Raw genomic sequence first — 15,088 nt, 5'->3', positions numbered from 1 at the left:
TCTATTAATTTGGGGCAATGTATGCTTGAGATCGAATAAAATAAAGAAGCAAAAGTCTTTCGAATAAAATGAGGAAATAAAAGTCCTTCATCCCGAAGAATCTCAAGGTAATTTACGTCCGAGATCGAATAGCATTGTATGCCCAATATTAAATGAATTAAAGACATAATTCTTCTCAGGGCAACTTAGGACATGATATGTCCAAAATCGTGTATCTTGATCGTGTGTGTAACCGATTTTTCATATGTTAATTGAGATAATTATAGTATTTTACATTATGGACCGATAGGCTTTTTGTAGGATGTTTTTGTTCGAAAAATCCTCTAAATATATAAAATATATAATTCATGCCAAATCTTATTAAAGTATCTATATCTAATTGTTAACACATTATTGGATTTATTTACAATTCATGCTTTTGACCATCAATTTCATTTCTATTCTAACAAATAGGATAAAAACAAAAATAGCTTAGCCCTCGATATTAGTTCTTTATTAATAAATGTAACGACCCAACTCCTTATACTGAATCGAAGTCATTACTAAATATAGAACAAGTGGTTTAAGTCATAAAATTTATTAAAAACGCACAAGGTTTGAGAAATTTTATTTATGAAAATTCAAACAAGGTAGTTATGCAAAAAGATGTAATGCGTTCTAAAGTCCTACTCGGGCCCTATCTACATAAAAGATGATAAGTACTGAAGAATACTCAAACTCAGGTACGAAAGTCTAAAATAAGGATAAGCGGAAGCAGTAGTCCCTATGGCCCGCCACGGTCACTTCGGGTCGCTCGCCAGCTTGCCTTTGCCCTTGCCTCGTCCTCTACCTGAAAACATGAAATGAAGAGAGTGAGTATAAAATACTCAGTAAGGGACCCACTACTAGTCCCACTAGGTGCCTGTTAACTTCCTGTCAGAGTCCTGTAACTGGTACCCAATCTCTGGCACGTTCCCGAACACGTGCAACATGCGCTCCCGTAGGAACGTAACTCTGGTCTTCGGTGCCCCGGGGGACACCTAGGACAATCGGGATGCGAGGACCCCGTCGAGTCACTCGAGTCATATCTATATCCATGCTAGACTGGTGTCCCGTCGGACCACACAATCCTCAATAGGTGGTGATCCCGAAGGACACCCATGCAGGTACGACTCTAACAGGTCAAGCTAACAGGTACCCTAATCGCAGTATACATACACATGGCATCAGCATATAACATAACCGATAAATCATCATTACACTCTCCATCTCGACATCTGTCTTACAGCCATAACAGCTCTCGTCATCTCACAACATGCTATAATATAACCATATCGTCATTTGCATCATACTATCATTGTTTTCATGCTTCGTACGGTCTAGCCCTCAACACGCACAATTGAAGTATACATAATCTCATAATTCTAAACATGGAGCTAGTAGTAGAATCTCTTACCTAGAGATTTACTTGACGAGTCCTAACCGCGAGGCAGTATGCTTTCCAAGCGACGAGGTCCTAACTGTTTAATATGCCAAAATTCGTAATTAGGTCACCAACGACTAACGGTTCAAGACTCATTTGAAATGACTTACCCTAGAAGGAGGTTGCAGTGCTCGAGCCCCTACTGAAGAAATCCCACGCTGCAGCAGTTACTTGGTCCAAGACGTCCCTTAAGGAAAATGATTTAATTTAGTCCCAAATTAAATTAATTAGCGTCCGAAACATTGAGTCTTACCGGGTAGTGCCACAATAATTAATTTAATTACCAAAATTTAGGTGGATGGAGCCAAATTAGTCTTGGCGGCTCGGCTGGAAAAGGACAGGGACCGGCTCGGCTTGGCGCAGGCGCGGCTCTACTCGGCTCGGTACAGGAACTTTACGCGTGCGGCTCGGCTTGCGACAGGAGGGAGACGCGGCTCAGGTTGTGGTGCAGGCGGCGCGGCTTGCACGCAGGCGCGACTCGGCTACGCAGAAGCGCGCGGCGCGGCTCACACGCGGATGCACGCGGGCGCGGGTCGGGTTCCGGAAGATGGCGCGCGTCGATTCGGGTCGCGGAGCGGGTTTTCGGTCGGATCTTTGCGCGCGAGGCGCTGGCTTCCGGATTTCGGGTGGCGCGGCGGCTGCTGGTGGTCCAGCTACCACGGCTTCGCTCGGCGACGGCTGCAAACGAGCGTTTCGGCTGCGCTGCGTCGGATCGAAGCGGCGCGACTTGGCTGGCTGACGGGTTGGCTGCGGACGTGCGAAGATGACTTCGACTCGGCTTCGGGCGTGCGAGAGACGGCTGCAGACACGGCGCGACGTGCGTAGCTCCTCTTAGGCTTACGGCGGCTTGACTCGTCCGGCGCGGCTGGGAGGGTGGTTCGGCTTCTACTGCGGCTGGCTCCCGAGCGTTGGTGCTTGAACGGGCGGCGGCGCGGGTCGGCGACTAGGGTTTAAATCTTTAATTGCTTCTCTCTCTCTTTTTTTTTTTTTTTTGTTCTTCTTATGCACGGGTCCCAAGGCTGCTTTATAAGAAAATAACTCTTTTCTTTTCCTTTTAAAAAAAACCCAAAACAACCACCTCCTCTCTCTCCCCAAATCTCACCAAAAACAACCAACTTTAGTTTAATAAGGACTTCCCCAATTATTTCCAATAAAAATAAAAAAAATAATACTTATTATCTTAAACAGACTAAAGATTCCCAACCTAAATTACTCGAGAAATCAAAATGATAAGGTTCTTCCAATAAGTTTGAATTTTCCATAACCGCACTTAAATATTAATAACAAAGAACAAAAATCGAATTTGTTGGGCGTTACAATAAACCTACAAAATTTTTATTTTTCTTTTCCTGTATGGAAGGGAGGGAGCAAAAAAGAAATCATCACTATCAAAAGCTAAAATAATCAATAAGAATTTACAAAACTAGAATTTACAACCTCTAGGATTTTATATCCTCTGCTTAGGCTACACGTTACATCTATTACAGAGTCGTATTAGTACACAAGCGTTTCTCTCTCTATCCTCAATTTGTTACCACATACATACACACGGATTTGTTTCATTCATGTGTACACTCAAGAACTTCAAAAAAAAAAGTAAACTCTGCTTCATAAAATGAGTTCAGTAATTATATAAATGATGCCACCAAATTTTCAAGTGAAAGTATCCTCACGATCTCCTTCAGCCGTTTCACCTTCCTCTAAGTTACTGAACTCTAGGAAATGGGTAGGTCGGTGATCTTCATGATAGTATTCGCGTGGCGTTCCAAGTTTTACTCCGTACTTCATGCCTGCCGTATGCTTTACCCCCATGAAGTTGTAGTTCCAGGGACCATTATCAGGGATCTAAGGAAAAAGGGGAATCGAGATTCGAGTATCAGTGTCAGCTCCTCCACACAAGGAAAAGTAATTTTCCTAAAGAATTCTATGAGGGGAAAGAGACTTTACCATGTAGAAACCAAAGAAGCGATCACTGAGGAGCATCTGCACCTTCTCATAATGAGTTGGGAGGTACCCGTGTGGATTGCTTCCAGTGTCCTTGTTTACACGTCCCCACTCGTAACCCGATGGGGTTAACTTATACGCAGTTAGTGAGCAGGAACCGGGCGTAAAACTACAGGTCAAAATGATACATTTTTCACCATCCCATTGTTTGTTGTTCTCCAAGACTTTAGCATGATTTGTGAGATCCTGCAGGAAATAGAACGAAAACACCAATTACTAAAAAGAACTTGTTTATAATGATATAAGATGGCTATTTAACATAAAAGATAACATGCTTAGTCATAAGATGGCTATTTAGCATAAAATATGACAAGTTGTAAATGGAAAAGATGAATGGAACCTGTGGTGATAACTGAGGAAGCTCATTTGGCTGCGTGTGCATCCATCCCAATGGCTCCAAATCATTCAAAAAGTCGTGCTCAGGAAGAGCTGTAGGAAGATTAACTTGCTGATGTGTCCCCCACTGGGGTGGCATTACAATACAGCGTATTTCTTTAACCTGGGGATTATCTGGAGGACTTATTCCATACAAATACCCAGCTATCTGAGTTCGTAGATCTGCAATGCAGATGAATTTCTTCAAGATATTCTTTGGCATGATGTAAGTGTATCCAGTTTCCTGTATAACCATTGGGATTGAAAAGTCAGTAAAATAAATAACAGTAGCAGACTTAATGTGATCTCGTTAAAAAGAGAGAAGTAAAATGTCAGTCTTCACCTTTATATCTTCTGAATTTACGTAAATATGATTCACACGAAGATAGAGATTAGTGGCTGATATTGCTCTCACACGCCAATCAGTTTTGGATCCAAATGCAGCCTGCTCATATGGACTCGTTGTTGTGACGATGAGCTCATCACCGTGCACATTTGTAGTCCTTGTCGTGACTGCTGTTAGTTGACTTGCTTCTTTGGCCTGAAAGAAAAGTTTTGGATGAAACAAAACAATGAGCATCAAGAAGTATGAAACTGAAAGAGAAGGAGCAAATCATGTTAAATGAAGCACCTGTTTCTCAATCTCAGCTATCTGTTGTCTTTGTTGGGAGGGTGGAGTGATCTCGGCTCCAAGTATGATATCACGAATCTCAGATTGTGTTAGAGCCGATGTGTTCACATTGTTCTTCTTTGCATAATCCGACAAAATAAGATCTCTTAACGCAACCTCAACCTATACATCACATATAAAAATGATGAAGCAATTAAGACTTTGCATATGTCTGATAGTTGTAAAAGCATAAGATCCAATTCATTAAATAATTTGAAAGAAGAAGAATGAAATGGGCAGAGATAGATATAACAGATGAGGGATGTAAAAAAGAAATTACCTTCATCCATTGGTCATCTGTGAGAGAAGGCCAGATGTGGTGGGGTTCTGTAATGATTGTTTTGTCTGGCTTTAGCAACATTTTAGCTTTTTCATTATTCACATGAAGGGCACGCAAGATCAGAATTAGACGGGAAAATGCAGTATATGATGAAATACTCTTCAACCAATCATCATAAATATTGAAGAGAACCATCTGGGGCTCAGTAGCCTTCAAAATCAAGTCACCAAACTTTTCAATCTTCAAACACGCTTGGAATGGGAGTTGCAGTTCACTTCCCTTGATAACTATATTGGGAAAATCGAGCAAGTGGACCTCCAATGGATCAAGCATTCCTTTACGAGTCACAATAATTTGTTTTGGCTGTTCTTCAACTGGTAAAGATCGTACAAGAGCAGCAACTTCTTCTGCTGTTTTCCACTTGGCCAACTGACCAAGACGCTTCTGTCCAGCCCAGACACTTGTATGGATAACCTGTTAAGTCCAAGAAATAAGTTAAGAAAAATAACTGGAATAAAATAGAGAGAAGTTCCCACTGAAGAAAACAAACCTTCAAAAATAGTTGCCCAGTCCTTGGGTTGAAAATAAAGATGGCACCATTGATGGGTTTGGTTGTAAGATTTCCTTCAAATGTCTTGTGAATTGTGACACGATACACGTTAGTATCATCAACAAACCATATTATTTGATTGCTGAAGATCTCTCCGTAGTTTTGTGATGATAAATAAGGTTCTGTAGGCTCAGAAGAATATAACTGCAGACCTTTGCGTATACGCTCCCTCAGAACATACAAGGCTGGATTTGACTGTACAAGACCAAATAATTAGTGACAAACGTTTTTACAACTTACAAGTCAACAAGAAGCAACCAAAAACCCCTTGTATAAGAGACAGGGATGTATATAAATCAAAAGAGCAAAAAAAGGACAGCCTAAGGGCAGAGGGTTGAGGAAACCCCTCATAAGGACCAAAAAGCCTACATATGAATAAACAAGATCAATACCATACCTTCATGATCTTGTTCATTGCTTGGGCCAACAATGGTTTTGACCCAGGAAACCAGTTTCCAAATGCAGAATGTAAGTTATATGCAAGATCAATCCCAATCATTACACCTGAAAATAATTGACGATTGCTTAATTTATACAGCAAAAATTGAACATAAACACAAAGAAAGAAGCAAAAATCAAAATCTTACCAGTGGGAGATGGATAGATAGACATATTATCTGTAGTGTAGTCCATGAACTTGGCTCGCGTGTAACGCTCAATATCATGAGAATCATAATCCCCCCAACGAAGCTGCACATCAATCCAGTACTTGTTACTTGGTTTTTGATCGAAAACATCCTTGGACTCAGCCACAAGACTAGGCTTCGACATTGGCCATCTATGGGCAGCAAAGAGTAGAATATCAGCACAAGAGCTGTTCATTTTGTAACTTTTCCTCGGGTGAATTGTTTCTTTCTGCACAGTTTCAATTTCCAAAGCATCTAACTCCTGATCCAGAACCTGACAGAGATCCATGACAACACTCTCATGGATCTTCTGCCACAAATGAGCTCGGAAAATCTGAATGAGAGAAATTTTCAAAGTCGGGATCTTTCCATGCATGAAGATTCCAGTTAGATCTAACTGCACTTGAAATCCCACATAAACATTTGCCCTGTTTATGGTAGGTGACCACCAAAGAGTAAACCTACGGTTAGGAATCTGGTTCAGACCTGATCTCTGTGCATTGGTCAGCTTTTTGTACTTCATGGACTCCTCAAATCCAGATGCCTTTTCCCAGAAGAGACCCTCCCACGTTGGGAAGCTGAAATCCATACAACCCATTAATGTCAAATGGCATCAAAGTGATGCAAATTTATGCTACGTTAATGAAGGAATCCAAAGAAACAAAATAAGCATTCACAGCATTTACTCCAAATCAAGAATAAAACTTACTATGTTCCTTTGAATAACGTGTGCTCAAGAATACCCTCAACACCTCCAAGTGCTTGAATGACATCTGTCCTATAGTTGTTCAGGTTCCACAATTTCCCATCATGTCTTTGGTGCGTCCACCAGAAAGGATTTTGTTTCAAAACCTGGTATTGTTTAAAATCTGTGCGGACCCTCCATCCTTTGTCATAAGCTAAAGTGTGGCGATCTTTTTGAAATAAGGTATTGATTCGTGGTATTCCCCTGTCCCAAGAATCCTATATAACACCATAATTAACATAAAATTTAGAATGCTTATTAGTCTTCATATCTATAATATGAGTTTTTTTTATTCAGTTAGAATCTAATGCTAAACCCCAAAATGAATAAACCTAAAAAAAGGGAAAAAAGGAACATAATGGAAAACAGAGAAGAAGTAGAAATTACTTCCAAATCTTCAAGTGTCAATCGCCTATTTTGAGCCTGAGCTTCTTGCCTCTTCAGAGCATATTCAGCCCATACCCGCTGTGAATCTATGAACTCACTTTCCCAAGGCTGTATAAAAATTGAGAAGTTCACTAAATGTAAGCAAAATATGAAGCATATTCTTATATACACAGCATATCACTGGATCGGAAATGAATATCACCTGTATATATCGGTAAAGGTTAGGAATAAGCTGATCCTCTTCGTGGCTCATTCCACTCCTAAAATGGGTTACACCAACATCTGTCTGCTGACTGTACCGAAGATCACTTTGTGGGATCAATATGTGACCCATGGATAACATGCCAAGACCTCCAATTTCCTTGGGAGTATAGAAAATAACTGGAGGAAACCTGAAATAATAACAAAGTTACAAAATTGCTCATTTCTATCATCACTATAAAACTACAATTAGCAAATTATTTTACCTGCTGGGCATCTTTGAATTCAGCCCAATCTTAATACGAGTTTGAATTTTATTTTCACATTTGACCAGCAAATCTAGCAGCTCTTGTGTGTGAACAGTTGCCTCACGGAAGTAAGTCATGAGACCTATCACAAAAACAGATAAAAGAGAACCATTGAAGTCAATTATATACTGAATTGATTAACCAAACCAATGAGCATGTTAACATCACCTCCCAACCAAAAAAAATAAAAAATAAAAACAATGGTCGAAGTTGTACCAATCAGAGCAGTATTCCATTTGTTGACAATTTTCGTAAATGTTGTGGACCCTGAAGACATAAGAATTTGCCTGACACGATTTTCAAACACCTTCATGTGTTCGTCATCAACCCTTAAGAAGGCTACAGCAGTTCTTTCTTTCGTCTGTTCATTCTGCAGATTCCAAACTCCATCCTTTGTGTTGCTGAATGCTTCCTGAGTCATTCTAATCTTGGGAAGTATTCGTACTTCAAATCCACACCTACCATCACATAGCAAAATATCAATGAACAGAGAACATCAATGAAACAGAGACTAGATACATTTTGAAATTCTCAAAATTGTAAGCTTCCCATTATTAATCTTAGATTACTCAATAAAATATTTAGGGAACAGCAAAAAAGGAAAAGCTGAAACACAGAGAATAATAGGAGACATAGAAATGCAAAGAGGGTATAAGAGATGCCTACATGCTGAAAAGCAGGTTAGGATTGTCCTTGCTATAAACAGACACAAAGCTGTTTTCCCACTCTAAAGTTGTGATACTGCGAGGAAGCCGGTTCTTCATATCCCAAAAAACACTTCTTCCAAGGTTGACTGAGAAAAAAAGGGAAATTCATTATCTAATTGACTAAATAAATAAATAAATATGAACGTGCGTGTGAGCCAGTCAGAGAGAGATACGGTGGAAGATAATGGTTTTTATTAATAATGACCAAGGATATCATAAACTGAAGACACGGATTGTACCATCATGTTTCATGAGCCTCATTCTTGCATCTCTTGGCCAGCATTTCTTGTTATTATATCCAACCATATTTTCATTGTTTGGATCAGGGTGTTCAGTGAGATATCTCTGTATAAGGTCTCGCGCTTCCTCATGAGAAAAGCGGAATAAGATATGTACTTTATCTATATAACGAGAATATAACCGAATTGGATGCTTCGTCTCCACTTCTGTGTCCCAATAAGTAATGAATTCATTTGGCATCTGTGGTGGACCAGCGATTTCACTGGCTCGGGTCAATCCGAGAAGCAACAGATCAAGCACAAGTCCATAATATTGAACAACAAACGAAGCAAACTGGAGACCACGTATCAAACCATATGAATTTGTGTGGCTCATGTCTTTGTAAGACAGGACAACGTTATTCTTTGCAGTGACATAATCAGCAATATTATGGTCGAGAACCAAACGAAGAAGCCTGCACATATTCAAGAAAACAGGATGAGATTATGGTTCAAAAAAATGAAACTTCCTTTGAACTCATTCAGTCAGCAACTCAGGAACTTAAAGGATGCTCACCTATTTAACATTGTTAAATCTATCTTCTCAAAGAACTTCTCAAACTTTGTCTGAAGCATCACAACACATTGTCCATCACTTGTGTCCCATATACCTTGAAGATTGTTAATACCCTGACACCACTTATAGACCAAAAGGGGTGGTGGTTCTGAATCTGCAGGCTTTATCCAATTGGGAAACAAATGCCTCTTGTCACCTTCGTACCATAGATACTGGTCAAGATATGCATCTGTAATCTTCTCAAGAGGTTCAATCTCATAAACTGGTATGAGATAACTGTACAGATCCATAAACTCTATGCCAACCTGCAACAGTACCATGTCAGTAAATGTTGATGGACAGGAGACAGATGTTCATAATTGGTTAATCAATAATGCAAATAAAAGAAGAAATGAAGACTCACCTCTTTGAAGGCACGTTGTGTGAGCAAGTGACGCTTAATACGAGATAATGCTTCATGTGGGTTATCATAAGCTTGTTCAATGAGACCTAATTCCTCTCGCTGGAGTTGATTTAACCTCACAGCCACACTGTAGGATTCCTTTAACCTCTCTAAGGCAAGGATCAGTAATTTTGTATCATGCTTGTATGACAATGGAGGGAAAGGAATAGGAGAGAACTTTCTTGACTCCAACCAATGAACAGTTGTTGAGTAAATGGCAACTGCTTCTTCAGGTGTGACATATGGACCATCTTTCAAATAATTATGCTGTCGCTCCTGCAAGATGAGAAAGAAACTAAGAACAACGTTTGTTGAGCAGCCTGTACTTGTACAGGTTCATTGAGGAAATGGTAATTGTAATATATTAGAAGGCCAATGCTAAGGTCAAGCAACGTGCTCACACAAAAAATATTACTCTAATCAATAAAACAAATAAATAACAAAATGAGGACAAATAATAAGAGAACAAACCTGTTCAGCCTTTAGCCAAAGACGTGTAAGTCTCCCAAGATTCTTCCTACAAACTGTCTTATCAACTGTAGCACCTCTTCTTATACGTTCACGATTGTAATGAGCAACGTTTGTCCACCAATCAGCTTTTGACTTGACGTAACGAAGAATCATATTTTCAATAGGAACTGGCAAACCAGGAACCTGAAGAAAACCCCAAAGTCCAATGAACAAACAGACGGAGGAAACATGGGAAAGGAATGAAAAACAAAGTCCCAAAGCAGATGAGTACCTTCCAAGGAATATTTGCTTTCCAACATCGCCATGCCTCACTTAAGTGCTGGAGGATAGTTCGAGCTTTATTTTGCTTAATGCCCTCTGCAGAAACATTATATGTACGGTAAAGGGATGGAAAACAGCAAGTTGAATACTAAGAAATTAACAGAGCAACAGATGCTTAAGAGACAAAGATATGAATTAGAACTTTGTACCAGGCATGGCATCAAGAACATCATGCATGACTGCTGCTCGAAGTTCCAAATCAAAATGACTTTCAACACGCTGTTTAGTGACAGTCTTCGCCACTCCTTTTGAGTGTCTTCCTTCAAATTGGCGAGCAAGTAAATTTCCCAGCCACCGTTCAAGGAGAGGGACTATACCACGAAGGAAAAATAACCAGACTCTCCACATTGGTGCCCAAAATCCACATCCAGGCCCTTTTCCCACTGGACCAGTATTGAAGCGATAGTATATCAAGTGCTTCAAATCTTTACACATTCTAATTTGACGCATAAGTCTGTACTTGTACCTGTACATTCCAGTGAGCTGCCCAACATGTGAAAATATATACTGTAAGCCATCAGCCAATTGAAATGCATCAACATTGCCCAAGCGGAACTGAACATTGGCATCAACAACGAGCTTCGTCAATCGCAATATTTCACGACAGAGGTGAAAAGCATTTCCGAACCGTGATTTCTTACGTTCTTTGGTGGTTAGAGTCTTCACTGGCTTCAGATTGAAGTTATAATCAAGGTGAAGATAGTTCAAATTTTTTCTATGAATCAATAAGTTCAGCATGTTGTATCCCTGCTTACAAACTTGCAGACCTGCTTCAACCCAATCAAGTTCGGTTGTCTGGAAAAATTTGGTTGCTTGAAGTGATCGAAATAAATGCTTCTTCTTCTGAGCTTTGGGTGGCCTATGATGCAGCTCATTCAACACAAAGCATTTCAACAACTTCTGATAGCTAACCCTAACCTTAACAGGATATGACGGAGGACTGCACATAATGCAATCAGAAGAAATCAGAAATTAGAAATGACTAAACCAAGTTAATTGAAATTTACAAAAAAAAAAAAAAAGAGAGAGAGAGAGAGACGCTCTTACCAGTGTTCCTTGTACCACTCTGAAACCAGGGGAATATCTTCAGCCCGACGTGTTCTACCAGATCTCATGTTAAAAGGGCGTGGAGCAAACAGAAGAGAGATGCCAGCAGCTGTGGTGTCTGTATAAAGTTGAGTGTCCTTCAAAAAAGGTTCAACCCCCTCTGGCAACTCAAAGTCGTCGTCATCTTCATCGTCATAAGCTCTCTTATCACGGCGATCTTTATTGGTGCTGGTTATTGGATGTATCAAAGGATCGTAGTAAAATGCCGGTAAGTCAGGATCTTCAGTCTTTATATACATGACCATAGGAGTGTGATATAGACCAAGCTTCACTTTTCTAGGCCTGTTGTTATAAAGATGAGGAAATGCTATCCGATACTCCGTTCTAAGAGGTGACCGTATTATGAGCTTGTTGATGTCATTGAACTCATTCCAGTCTTCATCCCCCTTCTCCATGTCACGATACAACGGCTCAAACTTTGGGCCACCTAAATAAGCACGATAGATTACATAAATTATAAAAATTTGTCAATAAATTTTAGTACACATATGTATGCAGTTCCAAGAACCCCTAAAACTGACATGGTTTTGAACTCGCAAGAAGATACTAAGACAAACGAATTTGGCACTGCATGGTACACATTACAATCTTTTCTAAAGCAATTACTACATCCCATCTACTTGCAAGGGCTGTAAAAAGGAAATTTTGAGTTATAGAATTCAAAGGAACTTCAATGAATAATGTGATGATGTACAACAAAATAGTCAAGAGTTCACCCAACAGCACCAAACATTTAAGTGATATTATCCAATGCAACAGTTCACAGTTAATTCAACAGCTCAAAAAATTTTAGTCAAGACAATCTTCTTAAACATACATTGTGTGTGTTCGTGTTGGTGCGATTTCATAATTGTATAAACATAATAGCAAAAGAAAAATGATAACGAAGAGGGATACCTGGTATGCACATATTTAATGCTTTCGCTGTAAAAAAAGACTCCATATCGAACAAGTAGAAATAGTTGCGATCAATTAAATCAGAGAGTAATTGTCCAGCTAGCCGATGAAGAGTTGCCATGATTGGAAGGGAAAGATGCCATTTCCGGTAACTTGGACCATTAATGAGCTTTGTTTTCACAAGAGGCTTATGGTCATAGAACCAAGTGTAAACTGCAGAATCCTCCTCTTCATCCAACTCTAACTGAATTGGTTCCAAAGGATCAACATCCAGCAAATTATCGGCATAATCTAGTGGAGGTTCCTCATCATCAAATGGTGGAAAACGCATTCTCTTGAAATGCCGACGATCTCTCTTCTCTCTTCTCATCATAATCCACATGGTTCCCCACTAGAAGGAAAAACAAAAGTCAAGCAGTCGATCACGAATAGTGTAGCTACTAGCACAACATGATTATTACCACTCTAATTGTGATCCAAAAAGTTCACATACAACATTTTACACTGCAGTAATAATCTGAGAAAAAGGAGAGAAAAATACCTGAGCCAAATATATAGGTTCAACCACCCATGGTATTTCATTAACAAATGTGATCGCTCCAGTAATATGATACAGAACCTTTACATCACGAACCTGTAAATGCAATTTATTAAGTTTAGCAACCAAAAGAATAAGAAGAAAAATAGTTTCAAAACAATCACAAATTATGAAGGCAAAGGATACCTGCTCCCAGGGCATTGGCATGTTTTCAAGCAGCTTGTAAACTGCATGTGGAACAAACTTTAGGGCACCAAGATAAACACGTTTATCATGGCGATATTTTTTCGAGGACATATCCCCATGATCTCTGCCAAAGAAAAGTTAAAATTTAGATACAATATGAATACCCAACGTACAACCAAACCATATTTACAGACAAATTATTCCATGATGACCAATGACGACAGAAGCTTCACTTATTTTATTTAATTTTTAGAGAAATGAAATAAAGGAACTTTATTAATGATGCAAATCATATACATAGAAGAGTTAATCCCCTCTGTGACCCAAAAAAACAACAAAAATAAGTGCATTCCCCTAATCACCCAAGAAACTTCAACCTCACAAGATATGAGAGACTCTTTGATTCCTTTCCAACTTAAATTTCCCTAACGATATCACTATCCCCACATCAAACAAGGTTTATCTTCTCTACAGAGGACGACAACAGAAACCTAAAGAAACCGAGATTTCATTTACTGTATTCATATACCAAATAGTTTCATTTCGAAAATAGAGAAGATATATCACATATGATATGATTGATCATAATCCTCGTATGGAGATTGGGCACCATGAGGCCTGGAATTGTTCAATAGTAGTCAAACTAACCTAACAAGCAGAATGGTGAATTCAAGACTTCAATTTTCCCTTTTCTAGTAATATGTACAAAATGGTAACACGTAACCAACTCCTTGAAGCAAAAATGGAAACGGAAGTATCACATCAAGAGGCATCAGAGTTCATCCCTCGAATCAGTTAACGCGTACAGAACAACACCGGAATTTCTTTAAATTTCAAGGAATTCGAGATTCTATGAACTTTCAGTAAGTTACTTGTGTGGAAAATGTGAAAAATCTAGACGATGAAGTGAGATTACAATACCACACAATAAACAAGAAATTCTACGTTGGAATAGTAGAAACACAAGGAATCAACTCAATTATCGAGACTAAAAAGACTAACAAAACCGCCTTACTAATATTCAGAACACTTTCATCAAAGCTAAGTTGATTTGAATATTTCATTAGCTAGCCCAAGAAAACGTCGAGAAAAAAAAAAACAACTAAAATGGAAATACGCCAGTTATCACGTCAAAAAAAAAAGAAGAAAATAATTCAAATCTTCAGAACAGTTTATACAAACATAACTCACCTAATGATCTTCCTAACATGCTCACGCGGCATATCCTCCTTCTGGGTCTCAACAAACCCAAACTTCCTTTTATCACTATACCGCTTCGAATTCAGTTGCTGCCATTTCCTAGCTTTCTCCTCGAGTTTGGCCTCGGCCTCAGCAGGAGAAGGCAACACCGTGTACGAAGGCTGTGCAGCAGGTGGTGGTGGAATAGAAGAGCCACCAGTACCCGGCGGCGCAATCTGTCCGTTGTTCCACATATTGAGACGCCAAGATAAAACTAATCTACAAACTGAGACCAAGAAACTCCAAACTTCCGATCGGTTCCAGAGATGAAAGGTCTATACAAGACGAAAATACGTTCGCTGATAGAAGAAGAAGCTAGTGGAGCTTCTCCAATGGCGGTTTCTAGGGCTTTGAGGGGTTAAGCTCCCTTGCCCGCTCAGTGGAAGTGAGAATGGGTGAGGGAGATGAAAGAGCCGAGACTAAAATGGAGCGAATCGGGTTATCGGATCTTGTTAAATGACGAACCGACCCTTGAGATGGTCGGTTTCTAAATTGGGCCTAGCTTTCATGGGCTTCCACAGTTCAAAGTAAGAACAGCCCATTTAAAATGATACACAAGGGAAAAAAAAGAAGAAAAAAATTTGCGGTGAGCGTGGATCGAACACGCGACCTTCAGATCTTCAGTCTGACGCTCTCCCAACTGAGCTATCCCCGCAATTTGATTTGAAAAATAATTTTAATATAATCTATTTCTTATTATCATTTTTACATTTTCTT

General features: G+C 39.5%; 1 protein-coding gene and 1 non-coding gene across 2 annotated transcripts; both read right to left on the bottom strand.

Moving 5' to 3' along the window:
- Window positions 1-2,848: 2,848 nt before the first annotated feature.
- Window positions 2,849-14,773, bottom strand: LOC103499807 (pre-mRNA-processing-splicing factor 8A). Its single transcript, XM_008462904.3, has 26 exons — window positions 14,324-14,773; window positions 13,133-13,256; window positions 12,950-13,042; window positions 12,409-12,799; window positions 11,452-11,938; window positions 10,554-11,344; window positions 10,355-10,440; window positions 10,084-10,266; window positions 9,574-9,888; window positions 9,171-9,475; window positions 8,615-9,069; window positions 8,335-8,461; window positions 7,885-8,126; window positions 7,627-7,750; window positions 7,362-7,551; window positions 7,160-7,267; window positions 6,737-6,990; window positions 5,989-6,605; window positions 5,799-5,905; window positions 5,342-5,596; window positions 4,792-5,265; window positions 4,473-4,634; window positions 4,185-4,382; window positions 3,807-4,085; window positions 3,410-3,652; window positions 2,849-3,307 (listed from the first exon to the last, which is right to left on the bottom strand). Exons 1-26 carry the CDS (start codon window positions 14,563-14,565, stop codon window positions 3,116-3,118), a joined length of 7,044 nt encoding a protein of 2,347 aa, XP_008461126.1. The 5' UTR covers window positions 14,566-14,773; the 3' UTR covers window positions 2,849-3,115.
- Window positions 14,774-14,953: 180 nt separating this feature from the next.
- Window positions 14,954-15,026, bottom strand: TRNAF-GAA (transfer RNA phenylalanine (anticodon GAA)). The gene has a single exon. It is a non-coding gene; the product is annotated as a tRNA-Phe (tRNA).
- Between the last annotated feature and the right edge of the window lie 62 nt (window positions 15,027-15,088).

The sequence above is a fragment of the Cucumis melo genome, chromosome 1 (assembly GCF_025177605.1).
Source record: "Cucumis melo cultivar AY chromosome 1, USDA_Cmelo_AY_1.0, whole genome shotgun sequence".
In the NCBI taxonomy this organism is placed as follows: Eukaryota; Viridiplantae; Streptophyta; class Magnoliopsida; order Cucurbitales; family Cucurbitaceae; genus Cucumis; species Cucumis melo.
The sequence above is the reverse complement of the archived record's forward strand: the minus strand, read 5'-3'. Positions and strand labels throughout refer to the sequence as shown.

What these genes read in the sequence shown, in the direction of transcription:
- LOC103499807 (XM_008462904.3), bottom strand. Translation starts at nt 14,565, where the DNA reads ATGTGGAACAACGGACAGATTGCGCCGCCGGGTACTGGTGGCTCTTCT. An exon ending in ACCTTTACCGATATATACAG is followed by an intron (nt 7,268 to 7,361) that starts GTGATATTCATT and finishes ATTTTTATACAG; the next exon opens with CCTTGGGAAAGTGAGTTCAT. An exon ending in CAGATGACCAATGGATGAAG is followed by an intron (nt 4,635 to 4,791) that starts GTAATTTCTTTT and finishes TGTGATGTATAG; the next exon opens with GTTGAGGTTGCGTTAAGAGA.